The sequence below is a fragment of the Aquila chrysaetos genome, chromosome 19 (assembly GCF_900496995.4).
Source record: "Aquila chrysaetos chrysaetos chromosome 19, bAquChr1.4, whole genome shotgun sequence".
In the NCBI taxonomy this organism is placed as follows: Eukaryota; Metazoa; Chordata; class Aves; order Accipitriformes; family Accipitridae; genus Aquila; species Aquila chrysaetos.
The window spans coordinates 6,529,416-6,543,578 of NC_044022.1; the positions used below are offsets into that span (position 1 = coordinate 6,529,416).

General features: G+C 36.8%; 1 protein-coding gene across 4 annotated transcripts in view; it reads right to left on the reverse strand.

Moving 5' to 3' along the window:
- NUP58 (nucleoporin 58) overlaps positions 1-14,163 on the reverse strand; it is a 38,309-nt gene that overhangs the window by 15,518 nt on the left and 8,628 nt on the right. For all 4 annotated transcript variants that reach the window (XM_041118497.1, XM_030042681.2, XM_041118496.1 and 1 more), the window contains exons 5-13: positions 13,704-13,838; positions 12,848-12,958; positions 9,951-9,975; positions 9,434-9,499; positions 8,451-8,625; positions 7,035-7,114; positions 6,227-6,345; positions 4,039-4,121; positions 1,085-1,286 (exon numbers count right to left, since the gene is read on the reverse strand). In XM_041118497.1, coding sequence (XP_040974431.1) covers positions 1,085-1,286; positions 4,039-4,121; positions 6,227-6,345; positions 7,035-7,114; positions 8,451-8,625; positions 9,434-9,499; positions 9,951-9,975; positions 12,848-12,958; positions 13,704-13,838 — 996 coding nt within the window. The remainder of the gene's footprint in view (positions 1-1,084; positions 1,287-4,038; positions 4,122-6,226; positions 6,346-7,034; positions 7,115-8,450; positions 8,626-9,433; positions 9,500-9,950; positions 9,976-12,847; positions 12,959-13,703; positions 13,839-14,163) is intronic.

The following is a 14,163-nucleotide window of genomic DNA, read 5'->3' on the forward strand; positions in this document are numbered from 1 at the left end:
TTATAAGGGCCAGGGCTGGAAGCACATTTTACTTTCCTTTTATGGAGATGGCAAGGACAGTCTATTAATTTGTCAAACTTAGGGTGGTTGCTGCATAGGTCTCTAATTAAAACCATTGAAAATATGACTGCTATTGTAAGACAAGATAAGGAAGAGGTGCTAATATGACTTTCAGTACACCTACGATAAACAACATTTTAGAAAAATGGTAGAATGAAGTTACCTATGGTTTTCATAATTTTCTGACAGACACATATCCATGTTCAAGTAAAATTAAATGGAATTTATCTTATTTCTGTTAAATGATTAAATATTAATTCCATTCTCTACATTCAGGAATCCCTCTCTGAGAAGTGTTGGTTAGTATAACAATGTCAACTAAGGTGCCTTAAGTTATTTCCTTTGCCATACATATCTATTCTTCATTAGCAGTGGGTCATGCATTTCCTCTGTTTTGGCCTTCCTCTTACACACATGCATACACAGAACCACTGATCCACTCTACATTCTCTAATATTTATTCACAACAGCAGAATGGCTAGCAAAAACTCCTCAACATCACCCTGACAAAGGAGTTGGCTATAAAATAATAAGCCAGGCATCCGTCTTCCTATTCTACAGATGTTTGCTCCACTATCCTTCCTGTTCTACAGCATTTTTCATTTTACAGTTCCAAAGTGCTATATAAAAATGCAATATTAATTTTACATAAGAAAAGGTAATACGCATTTAGATATTCTCTCCTCACCGATTTGAATAATTTACTATAACCATACAATTCTGGACAGAGGCTATACTAGGTGTATTCAGAGATGTTACTTAAGAGTGAAGACTCACATTCCAAGGGGTAAGTTCGAACAACACAGTAAATATCACTAATACAAGTAAATTCACAAGATTAAGTATCTGTTGTATAATTATTGCTAAGTCTACCCTGCATTTTTCTATTGGCTATGTATCAGTAACTTTGCTCATCACAATGTTTAGATTTTTAGTCTAACACAAAGGAAGACCTCATAGAAAATTTTACACAAATTTACTATTGTCATAACACTAATAATCTATAACTTGAATGCACTCAGACCTGTAGCAGGCTGTTGCTGCTGAGTAAGTGTTGCAGCCATCGCAACGGCTGCTGCATTTGGTATGTTGCTGAAAGGGGTCGGTCCAGTGGTAACACGTGGCGCGCTCTGCCACTTCTTAGCTTCCGTTCGTCTTGCCTCAAACACATCCATGGCATCTCCCAGAAAGGTTTTCCTGTAGCCAAGGTATTGGTCTTTGAGCATCTGAAGAGGGTGGGGGGAAGCCATTTTAGTTCAGTGTATTTGACATAAAACCTTAACTTAATAAGGAAAGAGACACTGAGTTATAAATAACATTTAAAAAAAAAAAAAAAGCCTCCCACAACCTGAAAGGGTCTAGTCAGGGTATGAGCTGCAAAGAATTGTTTTACATCAGCTACAGCCAGAACAATTAAATTTGTATCACTGTACTAGCGGACCCAAAAGGCAAAATACAGCCATATTACCAGCTTGTAACAAAACAACACACTCTTCTTCAGTGCTACCCTGTCTGCATGGAGTCTGCTTTTGCTCCCCTATTACCCTCACCTCTATTTCCTTCCTTCCTTTCACTCTTGACTGCCTTTCTTAGCACAAAGCTAAAGAACCTACCAGAATTTTAGAATTCACTCTTGTTTCTGATGCATTTCATCAACTATATAATGCAGTGCAAATGCAATAGATCATTCTGCTTTAGACTAACAAGTAGCTCAAATCTGTTGTGTCGTGATCTCCCTCCGCTTGTCTATGCCCTCTCCTCCCTCAAAACCCCACCTTCTGTGGCAACACCTGGCTTGGCCTGTTCCTCATGAGCCACTTCTACCTGTCACAGATGAGGGAACTATGGATGTCTTCGGTAACATAAAAAGAATAAATGGCTTCAAGTAAAGAACTGATAGAATTATTTCCATCTTCTAACAGAAAAAAATCTTTAAATGTAATAGATTTATTAAAACCAAAGAACAGTAGGTTCAGTCGAATTTTATGGAAGGCGTACTATGTCCTGTGTTCCTCGCTAAGGATATACTTGTTTCCAAGAAGAGGAGCTTACAGTCCAAAAATTCTGACTCAGGATTTGAACAGCTGTAATTCTAAATCTATCAGTAACAGCAGGAAACACACCAAAAGAATGACCTCACTGTCACATCAAGAGTGCTGTCTTTGGAGAGAAGAGACATTTGTAGAACTCTGATGAGATTTAATACAATGACATGCTGACTGCCATAGGAGCTGACAAATGCCATTAGACATTGTAGAGCAGCTCTTAAGGCTAATGTATGCAGAATGATTTAATTACATTCTCTACTGGAATTGTGCCCAAGCACATTTAACTCTTCACTGACCTTGGATACAGAATACATCTATATGTTCACAGATGATGTAAATATATTTAACAACTAGCCCTGTGCAAAGATGTTTTAGGCCATATTTTTCTACAACTTCAGACCTTTGAATCAAAGTGTATGTGCAAACCAGAAAGCCTACTTCAGACGAAGGAATGAATTGCAGTCACAGCTCTGCCTTCACAAACCATAAGGCAGAGACAGCAGTTTCAAAACTGCTCTCCTCTCCTAGCATCTCCTAGCTGAAAAACTAAAACAGATGGTCAGAATGACAGATCCACTTAAGCAGTACATCCATTTTTCTGATTTTTAAGTTTTAGTTATAATTGTGTCTTCCAAAATATCAGCCTTCATGTCCACCCACTAGATTAAATCTCAACCCCCCCCCCCCCAAAGAAAAATCCTCAAACCAGCCCCTTAGTTTCAAGCAACAGAATACTTAAGCTGAAGTAAAGCCTTTCCTATTCAGTCACGCTGACAAGGTACTGAAGATATTATTGCTTATCCTTGCATACTAACCCAGCTCTTCATACTGAAGAGGAACAAAAATGTGTCACCACAAAGACCACTGCATAAGTTCAGGCTACAGTCAGATCTCAGAAGCAAAGAGTCCAGAACACATTTGGAATCCTTTTCATGTAATTCTGCCGAAATTATGGAGGAGCTGATATATTCTATACCTGGTACCAAAACTGAGTTAACTAAGAGCAGCATAAATATCTGATGGCAGGTAGCTGTAAACCAGTGAATATCCTTGCTGACAGAAGTAATGCAATGCAAGGAATCTAGATCATACAAGATCCTCAGTATCCCCGAACTTTATTCAGGAAAAGTAAAAAGTTTCAGCTGTTTAGAGAACTAGCAATACTGTGCAGAAGAAGCTTTGAGAAGGAAACAAGCAGAAGATTTACCAGAGGTATTCCCATTAAGGAAGTCACTTAGCAGAAACAATGCCAAACACTTGTACTCTTCTCCAAGGTTTTTTTTTTTGTAACCAAGAAGGATTCTGATGATCTCAAGAAAAATTATGGATTGTAGAACATTCACATTTTGTCAGTATGTCCAGAACTGTAAATGGGAAATTCCAGCCAGAGTCCATGATGGAAAAAACAAGCTTAACTAGGACCTTTGATACATTAGCATTTTTTAACAGTAGCCTTTTTTTTTCTCTCATATATATGACTTTCCACAAAAAACAGGTTGAAAAAAATTAAGCAAGCCAGAACACAATTTTCACCAAAATTCTTTGCTATGTTGAAAAATCTTACATATGAATACCTACTTTTTTTCCTGTTACCTATTTGAGTAAGAGCAGATTTATATCATCTTTGCTCGAGATCAAGAGGTCATTGGGCAAAAAGCAAAACATAGAAGCATGAGCTCAAAGACAGACATTTCAAAAATTGATTAACAATTAAAAAGGAAAAAGTTAAATGAAAAACATTTTGTAACATAAATGACTGTGGAGTTACTTTTTTCATCAAAGCATTTCTCCAGGACAGTTTGAAAATTTTTAAAAGCAGTTATTTTAACAGAAGGAAAAAAAAGAATACCTGAAGATATATTATATTTTCAGAAAGTGACTCTTTGTAGTTCTTTCACTAAATACACAGGAACACATCAAAACAACATACCTTTACATTTTCATGTATTGATTGAAGTTGTGCAGCTAAAGCTACAAATGTTTGATAGATTTTCTGCATAGCCATAGACAAATCTGTAAGGGGCATATAAAATATTGGTAAGTGACAATCTTACTACCAGGAGAAAAGATTTAGTGTTTATATCACAGCAAGAAGCCCACCCAAAACCCATACAGCACAAAGCACAAAAAAAATTGCACGAGAACAAGTTCATGTCTATAGGAAATACAGAATCTGATAGCAATTGGGTGCCACAAGTCACCGAAGGACTACTTTTGATAGGGCTTCAAACTGTATTTTGGAGAGTACTCTTTTGTCAGATTTATTTTTATATGCATGGTAATTCATTTCCTATGATACTCTCATTTAGCAAAGCTAAAAAATTTTATTTAACCTAACTTTATCTAATTACACAGGAACATTCTACCTCATTGGTTTTTACATAAAACAGTTACATCAGGTTTTCTTGTATTTGTATATATTTTCCACTCTTTCTGACTTAAAGCGCAGTTAAGTGTTCAGTTGATTTTGCCAAAGAGACCGCAGTAGAATGGAAGCTTTACTTATATTTTAGACATGCTTAACAAGCACCACAGGAACTCCTATTCTAGCTCTACCCACAAGCATATCATAAACACAATGGGGAGCTTCTTGCCTACATAAAGTCTTAGATTTAGGATATCCTACTTCCCACATAGATATGAAAGTGTTTTCAGTGCACTGACCCAACTAATGCAAAACTTTAGCATTAAAGGGGAAATCTCAAAGGTTTTGGCAAAATGAGGCATCTGCTGACAAAAAAATGCTTTTCTGAAAGAAGCACTGAAACAATGTACCAAAGTGGACAACAAAAGTGAAGTGGTCTTTCACTGTGAAAAGATCAGCTTCTGCACTTCCTCTGAAGGATGCATATAACCTACTGAAATGCAAATAGTAGCTATCAAGTTCTTGAAGATGTGTAGGTCTAGCAATGATTCTTGAACTGAAAAGGTCTGCCTCTCCATAGGGGAATTTCTCCATTATAATTTGCATTTCTTTCTGAAAAAGAAAAGTTGGGGAACAAATCTCATGCCAACCTGCAGGGTTGTGGAGGCAGCGGTATCTAGGAAGACTGGCCACAAGTTTCCAAACTGTCTAGAGACAATTTATTGATACTGAATACTAGACATTTCAAAGTTTTCAAGACATTCTGGGTCATGGTTTCCTGTATGCTAAAGGCTACATATGCAATACAGTGTTGACTAGATCACCAGATCATTTGCTGACAGTCTGAGCATGGTGGCACAACAGATTAAGCCTTGCCCACACAAGCAAAGAACCTTTAGGTAATAGCAGAAACTGCTGAAAAACCTAAGGAAAATCTGTGAAGGCATCCCTCTCCTACTCTGGACAGACAAGAAGATCACATGGAAAGATAGAGGACCCTCAGGATGCAGCAGATCTTCCATTCTGGAAGCTAGGTCTAGACAGTTCTCTTGTTTTTGACATACAAGATCCAGAGTCTAGGTACCATCCTGTGATGGCAAGATGGTCAAGTATCACGTGGCACAAAGACGTGCACTTGAAATCACTACTTATCGCAGGACCTGTAACTAAAATGGCCCAAAAGATAAAAGTGTCTACAATCACAGGAATGGTAGCCAACCAGAAGACTACTGTCCACAGGTCAGTATTCTCTGACCACAGAGATTCTCCCAAGATTGAATGATGTGGCAGCAAACAAGACTAAATTTTCTCAGTCTGTCAGAGCTGAAGGCATTATCAACAGGCTCCAAACTAAGGAAAAGTTCCCATTTTGATTTGGAGCTGGTAGAGCAGACACCTGTGTTTGTCTGGTCACACAGCCCAGTGCAAGACAGAAGGTACCAGACATCAGCCTTTTAACAGCTAGATGCTCAAGGGAAGGAGATGGATGCAGCAGCAGTCAAAACAAACTAGGCTTACAAATTGCACCTCAGGAACTGGATCCATCTTAAAAAGCACAAGAACCTTTATGAATTTAACCTTTAATTCCAAATCTTTACATTGAACAACTGCAGAATCTATCTGAACACTTATTTCTGTATATTAAATAAGAAAAGCCAACAATAACAAAGGAGGAGAATAAATACTAAGTTTTTCTTATAGCTATAAGATTTTTTAATTTTTATGTATGAAACACTGAAATTGAAACATTTACCTTGTGGAGTTATGTGTGAATTATTTGCTTGAGTAGCAAGATGATTTTCCAGCTCTTCTATTTGTTGCCTGTATTGCTGCAGCTGTACTTCAAACTGCTCAACCAAGATTCTGAAGTAGCTATAGGAGTAAAACAATGAAATCATATGATTAAACTTTACTAGTCTGCCCCTATTTTTTTTAATCTCATCTGTATTAGCTCCCAATTTTCATTTAATTAATTGCAACAGTTATGTTCTATGACATTCTTGATGTCCCTCTACTTGTGGAGAGTAAAGACTGTATTTCTCACGCCTATGAGATAAAGATAAATTAAGTGTACAAATAAAACACTGATTCTATGAAGCATTCAGTACAAATGCTACAAGAAGCAGAAAAAAAGTTCATATTATGAAGTTCATAGAATCATAAAATAGTTTGCGTTGGAAGGAACATTTAAAGGTCATCTGGTCCACCCCCCCTGCAATAAGCAGGGAGATCTTTAACTAGATCAAGCTGCTCAGAGCCCCGTCCAACCTGATCTTTAATGTTACCAGGGATGGGGCATCTAGCTCTCTGGGCAACTTGTTCCAGTGTTTCACCACCCTCATCGTAGAAGATTTCTTCCTTATATCTAGCCTGAATCTACTCTCTTTCAGTTTAAAATCATTATCCCTTGTCCTATTGCTACAGGCCTTACTAAAAAGTTTCTCCCTGTCTTCCTTATAAGCCCCTTTTAAGTACTGAAAGGCTGCAGTAAGGTCTCCCTGGAGTCTTCTCTTCTCCAAGTCATATTATATGACTATTTTTTATGAATAACAGTAACTCACTCTGCTGGGGCTGTATTTTCATGCTGGAGACCAGGAGGAGTTTTCTGTGTTCGTAAAGCTATTTCTGCATTCTTTAGCTCCTAAATAAATAGGGAAAATTAATAAAAGATAAGGTTCTGTATGAAGCATTCAAAAAGAAAAACAGCTACAACTCTATGGTTCATTCACATAAAATACTTTCTTCATATACTTAACACCATGATAGAATCTGACCAGAAATTCTTCAGAGAATAGACTGCCAGAACAGACTGCCTGGGAGAACTGCAAATACCAGCAGAAGTTTGGGGAGGGAACAAACAACAACACATACTGAAAGCACACAGCTCTCAGAAGTTGAGAAAATACTGCACTGAACTGTCAGAGGTAAGATCTAATTTCTACTGTACTTCAGAAATCCTGTTACGATTGAGGACTAGGAGGAAAAAAAGCAACAGTCAAGTGCAAGGAAGTAACACACCTAAAAGAGAAGAAATAGAACAAAAAGGGTTATTTCGCCTTTTAAAAAAAAAAGATTAACTAGTTCAAAAAAATGCCTCTCTTTCTATGGAAATGATCTTTTTATGCATGATAATTACAGCATATACTTCTGTTTAATACTTTCTAATAACTCTACCATTAGGAATTTCTCAGTGCCTGGTTTTGCAATTGTTCTCAACTGCATCATTTGCAGAAATATGATAATATCAGTAACAAGTTTTTGTTTTCACAGAAAACTGTTGACAAGGCACAACTACAGAGTATTTCCTTTTGGTACCACAAGATACAGATAAGACATCAAGATTTTTACTTTAGAATAAAATACACTTATTTATATAGCAAGCAGCCTTAACGTGCCAGATGAAATAAAAAGTGGTACAGAACTTAACTTGAAAAGTACTTGCATCAAAACTTGAGCTCAAACTGGTTGCACAGTTAAGATGCAGACTGGTGGACCGAGTTGTGATTCAAGTTCACTAAATCAATAGTAGTGCTAGTTAAGATATTTTGGTCCCTGAAATGTTATGGAGTGGTTTTTGATTGTTTTTTAAAAAAGTCATCAGAAGAAAACATACTTGAATTTCTGCTGCTCCAGAGTCCAGCATGTTGTTACAAATATGTCTTCACTAGCAGCTGAATATATAACTGAAACTGAACTAAAGCAGGCACACATTCCCTTCTGATGCCTGCACTATGTAGGAGTGCGTTCCCAAATAAAAGTCATTATATTGCTGTTGTACTTACCTGAAAATACTGACATCACAGATTTCAGCCTCCCCCAGTAACTTCAAATACATTAGAAGGGATTCAATGTTTCATTTTGTTTACAACTGGTTTAGTTTGGACAGGTGTTAACTTGACTGATAAAGAAGGTTAGTTATCCTACATGAAATAATCAACATAGAAACTCTACATAACAAAATTTATATTCAATTATACCTGTGCAGTTTCTACTTTCAGCTTGTCAATATTAAGAGTGTTTCTCTGTAATCCACTGGCAACTACAGACAGAAGTTGTTTCAAAGCTTTAATGTCTTCTTGTACTTTAAGCATTGCTTTAGAGGACATTCTACTAATTTCTTCCTGAACTTGTTTTTGTTCTTTCACAAATTTCCTGGGGAAAGGAAAAAGAAGGGGGCGGGGAAGAAAGAAACATAATATATTGAATCTGAAGCACTCAAGTGTTTACCTCTCAGTCACATTATTTCAATAGCTATTAAATTAATTTTTCCAAAATCAAGTACTGAACAGTAAAATTACTGTATAGCATAGTATTATCTCAACTCCTAGCATGCTAATACTGTAAAAAAAGAAAAAAACCAAACCAAACCACCCCAAAACCCCCCTAAACTTCAATAGCAAGTGTTCAAGCATTTTATGCTGAACCCTGACAAACTAAGATATATATCAATTATTTTATATATAGAATAATAATATATAGCATCCATGTAAAAGTGATTACTACTTTGAACTCATAAATACAGTGACATGCAATCTCTTTGACTAGTCTACAACCCACCTCCTTCCTGCCTGAGGAAAGGCTCTTTTGTAGTCCTCTCTATTCTATACGAGATCCACAATGCACATGCAATATGGACATAAGGTTCAATACTTTCCATGCATGTGCAACAGGCTTAATATGCCCAGGGAGAGATGGATCAGATTCTAAGAGCATATTTGTTGGGCATGCCCATTTGTGTAAATGCATGGAAAAGCGAGGCTGAAAAAAAAAAAACCAGCCTAAGACTTCAGCTACTAGAACTGTCTGTCCACTCTGTTCCCAAGGTTAACCTGCAGAAAGGCCTCGGGCCAGTGAGTTATACTGCATGCAGCCTGCAGTAGGGTGTTTTTGTCACAGAGCATTGACAGCATACGATACTTTAGCTAATCAACTATCATAAATAAAAAAACCCACTACTTACTGTAGATTTTCTACATCTTGACAGATTACTGGAGGTAGATTTTCATCCTTTAGTGCTTTGCTATCTCTACAAGAGACAATGCATGTTTAGATGGTGCTTTAATACTGCCAAACATTCTTGCATGACTACTAAATATCATGAAAACGTTCAAGTGACTGATTACACAGTTTTGCACCCATTGCATGTATGCTGCAACTAGGAATGATTTGGATTAATGCACACAGATACTATGCCAGGGTCCAAGCTGGCAGTGTAAGCATTGTACAGATTTGCAGAAACCATTTTTCAGACCACATGATCAGTCCATAGCAGATGCCAGATAAGGTGTAGGTATTGCATTTGATGGGAAAATTGCAATGTTTAAAATTATGAACCACCATTACTAAATTGGCCATATTGCAAAAGTTGGTTATTTACATTTATGCCTTTTTCAAGATCAAAGTAGTAGAAAAGCCACTACATTTAGTTTAGCTGTTTTCTAATAAGACATGGAATGCAAAGAAAATCTGACACTTACTCTGGTCTTGTTCCTGTTTTGTCACCTAGAAAATAAAAACTGTAGGTCAGAAATAAAGCTTTGAAGAACAAAACAACCTTAATGAGATCTTAGGGAAGAACTAATGACTAGAACCTGCTTGATTTCTCTTGGTAAGAGGAAACAGACTAGGCTAGCCACAAAAGAAAGGTTTTAATTTACTCCTCCTTAACAGATAAATATCTTTTCAAGACCAATGGTTCAACAGTTGAGGTGCTAATTTCCTGGCACATAGAATAATGCAAAACATCTTGTGTCACTATACAAGTCACTACAAATGCATAAACAACTGCAGTTGCATAAGAAATCTATTCCAGCTTGTGCAACCACAACTCACTTAAACCTGCACTCACAAAACATGCAGGTGTTTAAATTCAGCAATAGCAGTCTCCTCTCAAATATGAAGGTAATGAAGGTTTGCCCATTGGATTTCCCTAAGAATTCTGCTATTGCAGCAAGTCCTGTAATGAGTGAGGTTTAACAGAACTGAAGACATTACTGCTTGAACTACACATCTGTAGATCAAGATGCCAAATGCCTCTGAGTAATAGAATGGAGCTGAAAACAATATTGTGCACAACACAGGCCATGACTATTTCCAGTCATGGCCAGGGGCAGTAATTGCATCCCATGCCATAGCAGTCTGCTAGAAATAACACTTACTTAGAAAGCCCAAGAAGCAGGCTTCATCATCTTCAGCTGGATGCAATTCACATTCTCACTTCCCTCTCAGTGCCACCAAGGCAGAAGGTAGCTATGCAGCTAACGCTAGTACCACAAACATTTTAAGCTACACAAGCCAGTGCTCCTGCCAGGAAAAGCTACTACTTTTAGAAGCAACATCTGCTTAAGTTTTCTGCAGACTCTGTCACCCAGTACATTAGAGAGCATGGAGTCTCACCATTCCCTATGCCTTTTGCTAAGGGGAAAAAAAAAAAACCAAAAACCAACTACACAAAATTGGGGGAAAAAAAAAAAAAAAAAAAAAAGGGATAAACCCCAGAATTTAGGACTCCTTTCTCTGCTGATACCCTAAAGATTAGGCAGAAAACTAAGTATATGTTGCTTTCTCTCTCTGGCCACTTTTTTTTTTTGCTGTACATCAGAACAATACTTACAAAGTAAAAGATACAGATTCAAAATCAGATTTTGCTACTTCCTGGGCAAGTGAGTGCTCCAGTTTTTACATATTTTTTTTATATTCTTTTTAGTAATACATGAGGAAAATACGTATAAGAACAGCTTCTTTTCCTGCAGCTGTATAGACAGTCTCCAGAAGGAAAAGCTTTTATAACCAACTCCAGAAGAGAGAACAGAGGTGCTAGTCCCTATCTGTCCTGAGATTCCTAGGGCACTTTTCTTTGGTAGCCACATCTCCTCCTCCCTTTTCTTCAGGAACAAAAAGAAATAAAAACCTCAAAACCATAAAACCACCACCCTCAAACCTTAACTCAGTTCCTCATATAGTAGTACAAACAATTGTACTGACAGAATTGAGTAGCAGCACACAGGTAGGGATATTTGTCAGGGCTGCTTAAACCAGCACTATCCATTACAGGAAACACTCCTAAATTAAAACCTAAATTGGGGGGGAGTGGGTGTGGGTGGGTGGAACAAACCTCAAAACCCAGTCTCCTTCAACATTTCCCACTGCTTAGCTAAGGGGTCTCTGCTTATCATCCTGACAGCAATAGTTCAACTCACCCAGTTCCACTATGAAACTTATAGGGAATTCAGGTACTCATCAAGTTTCCACCCTAACAGCTGGGCAAAACAATGCTGAGATGTCAGAATGAAGCAGATTTTGAATCTGTGGTTCTCTGGTCCTCATTTTAAGATACTTGTATATTATAGAAGTGTTGTGATATCCTAATATTATAGTAATGGAAATCCCACAAGAACCTAGGAATTTGAGCTGTTTCATTACTCCCAGTTTCAGTAATAAACTAAAAAAAAAAAAATCAACATCATGCAGAGCACTTGTTTGGACAGTCAATATGCCATCTCTTCTACAAGTATTATGTCTAAACAACTTGCGTTAGTCTGTAAAGATGGTTTCACAGAGTTTCTATATTTCCTTCTCTTTTAGCTATTGGTGTACCTAATTTAAAATGTGGTTCCTGAATGGAATCAAGAGATTAAATTAAAAGTATTGATTCCCCAGAGGAAATGCACATTTTAGAATCAGCTTTAGTTAAGCTTACTCTGAAAGTATAAAAGCAAGACAAATTAATAAGTGTCCATATATCAATGCTCAATATTCCCTTACTGAAGTACTTCAATGCTACAACAGAGGTAAAGTTTTTATAACTGGTTTTAACAACCTGACACAGTGTATCAGATAGAACTATGCACCACCAGAAATACAGCTTTGAAGAATAACAGCTAAAAATAGGACATTTTTATTGTGCAGCCTTTAGAAAAAAAAAACCCCAAATTTAAGATCCATTACAGTTGGAGAAAGCTGGTTTCAAAAGAGTACTTCTCATATTTGCAATGCATTACTTAAACATAGCTCTACTCCCCCCTCTACTGGCTATTTGACATACAGCTGTTCAGAAATCTGCCATGGTTTTTCAGGAACTCCCAAAAGGCTAAAGGGTTTTGATCCTGGTTCTCAAGTATGATATTGGCTTATACTTATTTTAAATAAATTTACATTACATTGCATTTGCAACCAAAATCTTGTTCTTCTATACAAGCACAATATCCAAGAATGAAATTAACTGAAATACCTTGTAAGAGGGGAGGGGAAAAAAACAAAGAAAGTTAATAAAGTTGTCAGCTTTAATTCCACACAATGAAATAGTGTCTTTGCTGTAGCGCTCTGATAATTTTCTCAATAAAAAAAAATTATGAATGTTTTAAAACAAACTTACTCTTTTTGTCTGAAGAACTACTAAAATCAATGCCACCAAGACCTTCATTGGCAGTAGTTGAAGGAGCCGCAGTTGTCCCCAGAGTCAAACTCAAAGCATTCTGCCCAAGTCCTACAAGAAACCCAAAAAGAATTTCTGCACTTAAAATGCTGATAATTAAAACTTATTTTAAACTAAAAGCACAGATAATCTTGTTTGAAGTTTCAATGTCCATTTACTACATCTGGATTAAAAAAATATGCAAAATAAACAGAGAAGAAAACAGATTGCATGAAGTTTCATACAACTGTGTTTTATGTAATTTCTTGACATTACTAGGTAGCTAATTCGATAGCTAACTTATCATCAGCCTCTTAAGTATCTTTCTGTTTCATTTAGAGTTTAAGAGCAGTGTTACCAAGACTACAACACAGCACGAATTTTTCCTCTAGAGCTGTAAAAGACAGAGAAGCCACGAAATGACAATACTAACAGTTAAAGATTTTATTCAGACCAAAACCCACCAAAATAAGGAGCTCCAAACTTCTCCACAGTTAAAGGAGATACTTATATATCATTGCCCTCTCCCATTTATGATCAACTTCCTTGAGGCAATTATGGCGATGACAAAGATTTCCTTGCGTTCTCATCTTACAAAAGTGTTAAGTACGAGCAAATGAGAAAAAAGCCAATGATTTCAGATTTCATTTTATTGCCCATGGATAGCAACACTGTTCTTAACTGTAACACTGTTAAAAATTACACTTTCACAGTGTTAAGATTTTATATAAACTAAATCTTACATTATGAATTTATACAATCACACACTAAATTTCAATGTTTTGAGACAGGAGGAAAAAATTAAAATAACTTTCACCTGTTGCTGCTGTGCTTGTATTCTGGAAGAGTGAACCTCCTAAACCTGCTAAGGCTCCTCCTAAGGAAAGGCCTGTGGAAGCAGTTGTAGTTGGTGCAGTTGTGCCACCCAAATTTAACGTAAAGCCAGTAGTTCCTGCAGAGAAAGCAAACCAGCTTCATGCAGGCACTGCACTCAAACACATCCATAGACAATCTGAAATAACTGAAAGGTTTGAACAGCATCTTTATCATAACTGGATAATAAACTCAACTGTTGTTTTTATTTCCTGCAGATTTTCCAAAGCCATAGAGACTTTTGAATTATGTTATTTTGTTCTACAATATCAAATCCTGATTAGTCCATATTTACCTGCAACTATATAGAATTTTTGAGTCCCCCAGAACACTAGAGAATCCAGAACCTGGCAAAGAATTTATTTTACAGCATAAACGATCTAACAAGTGCTACTGACTTTATG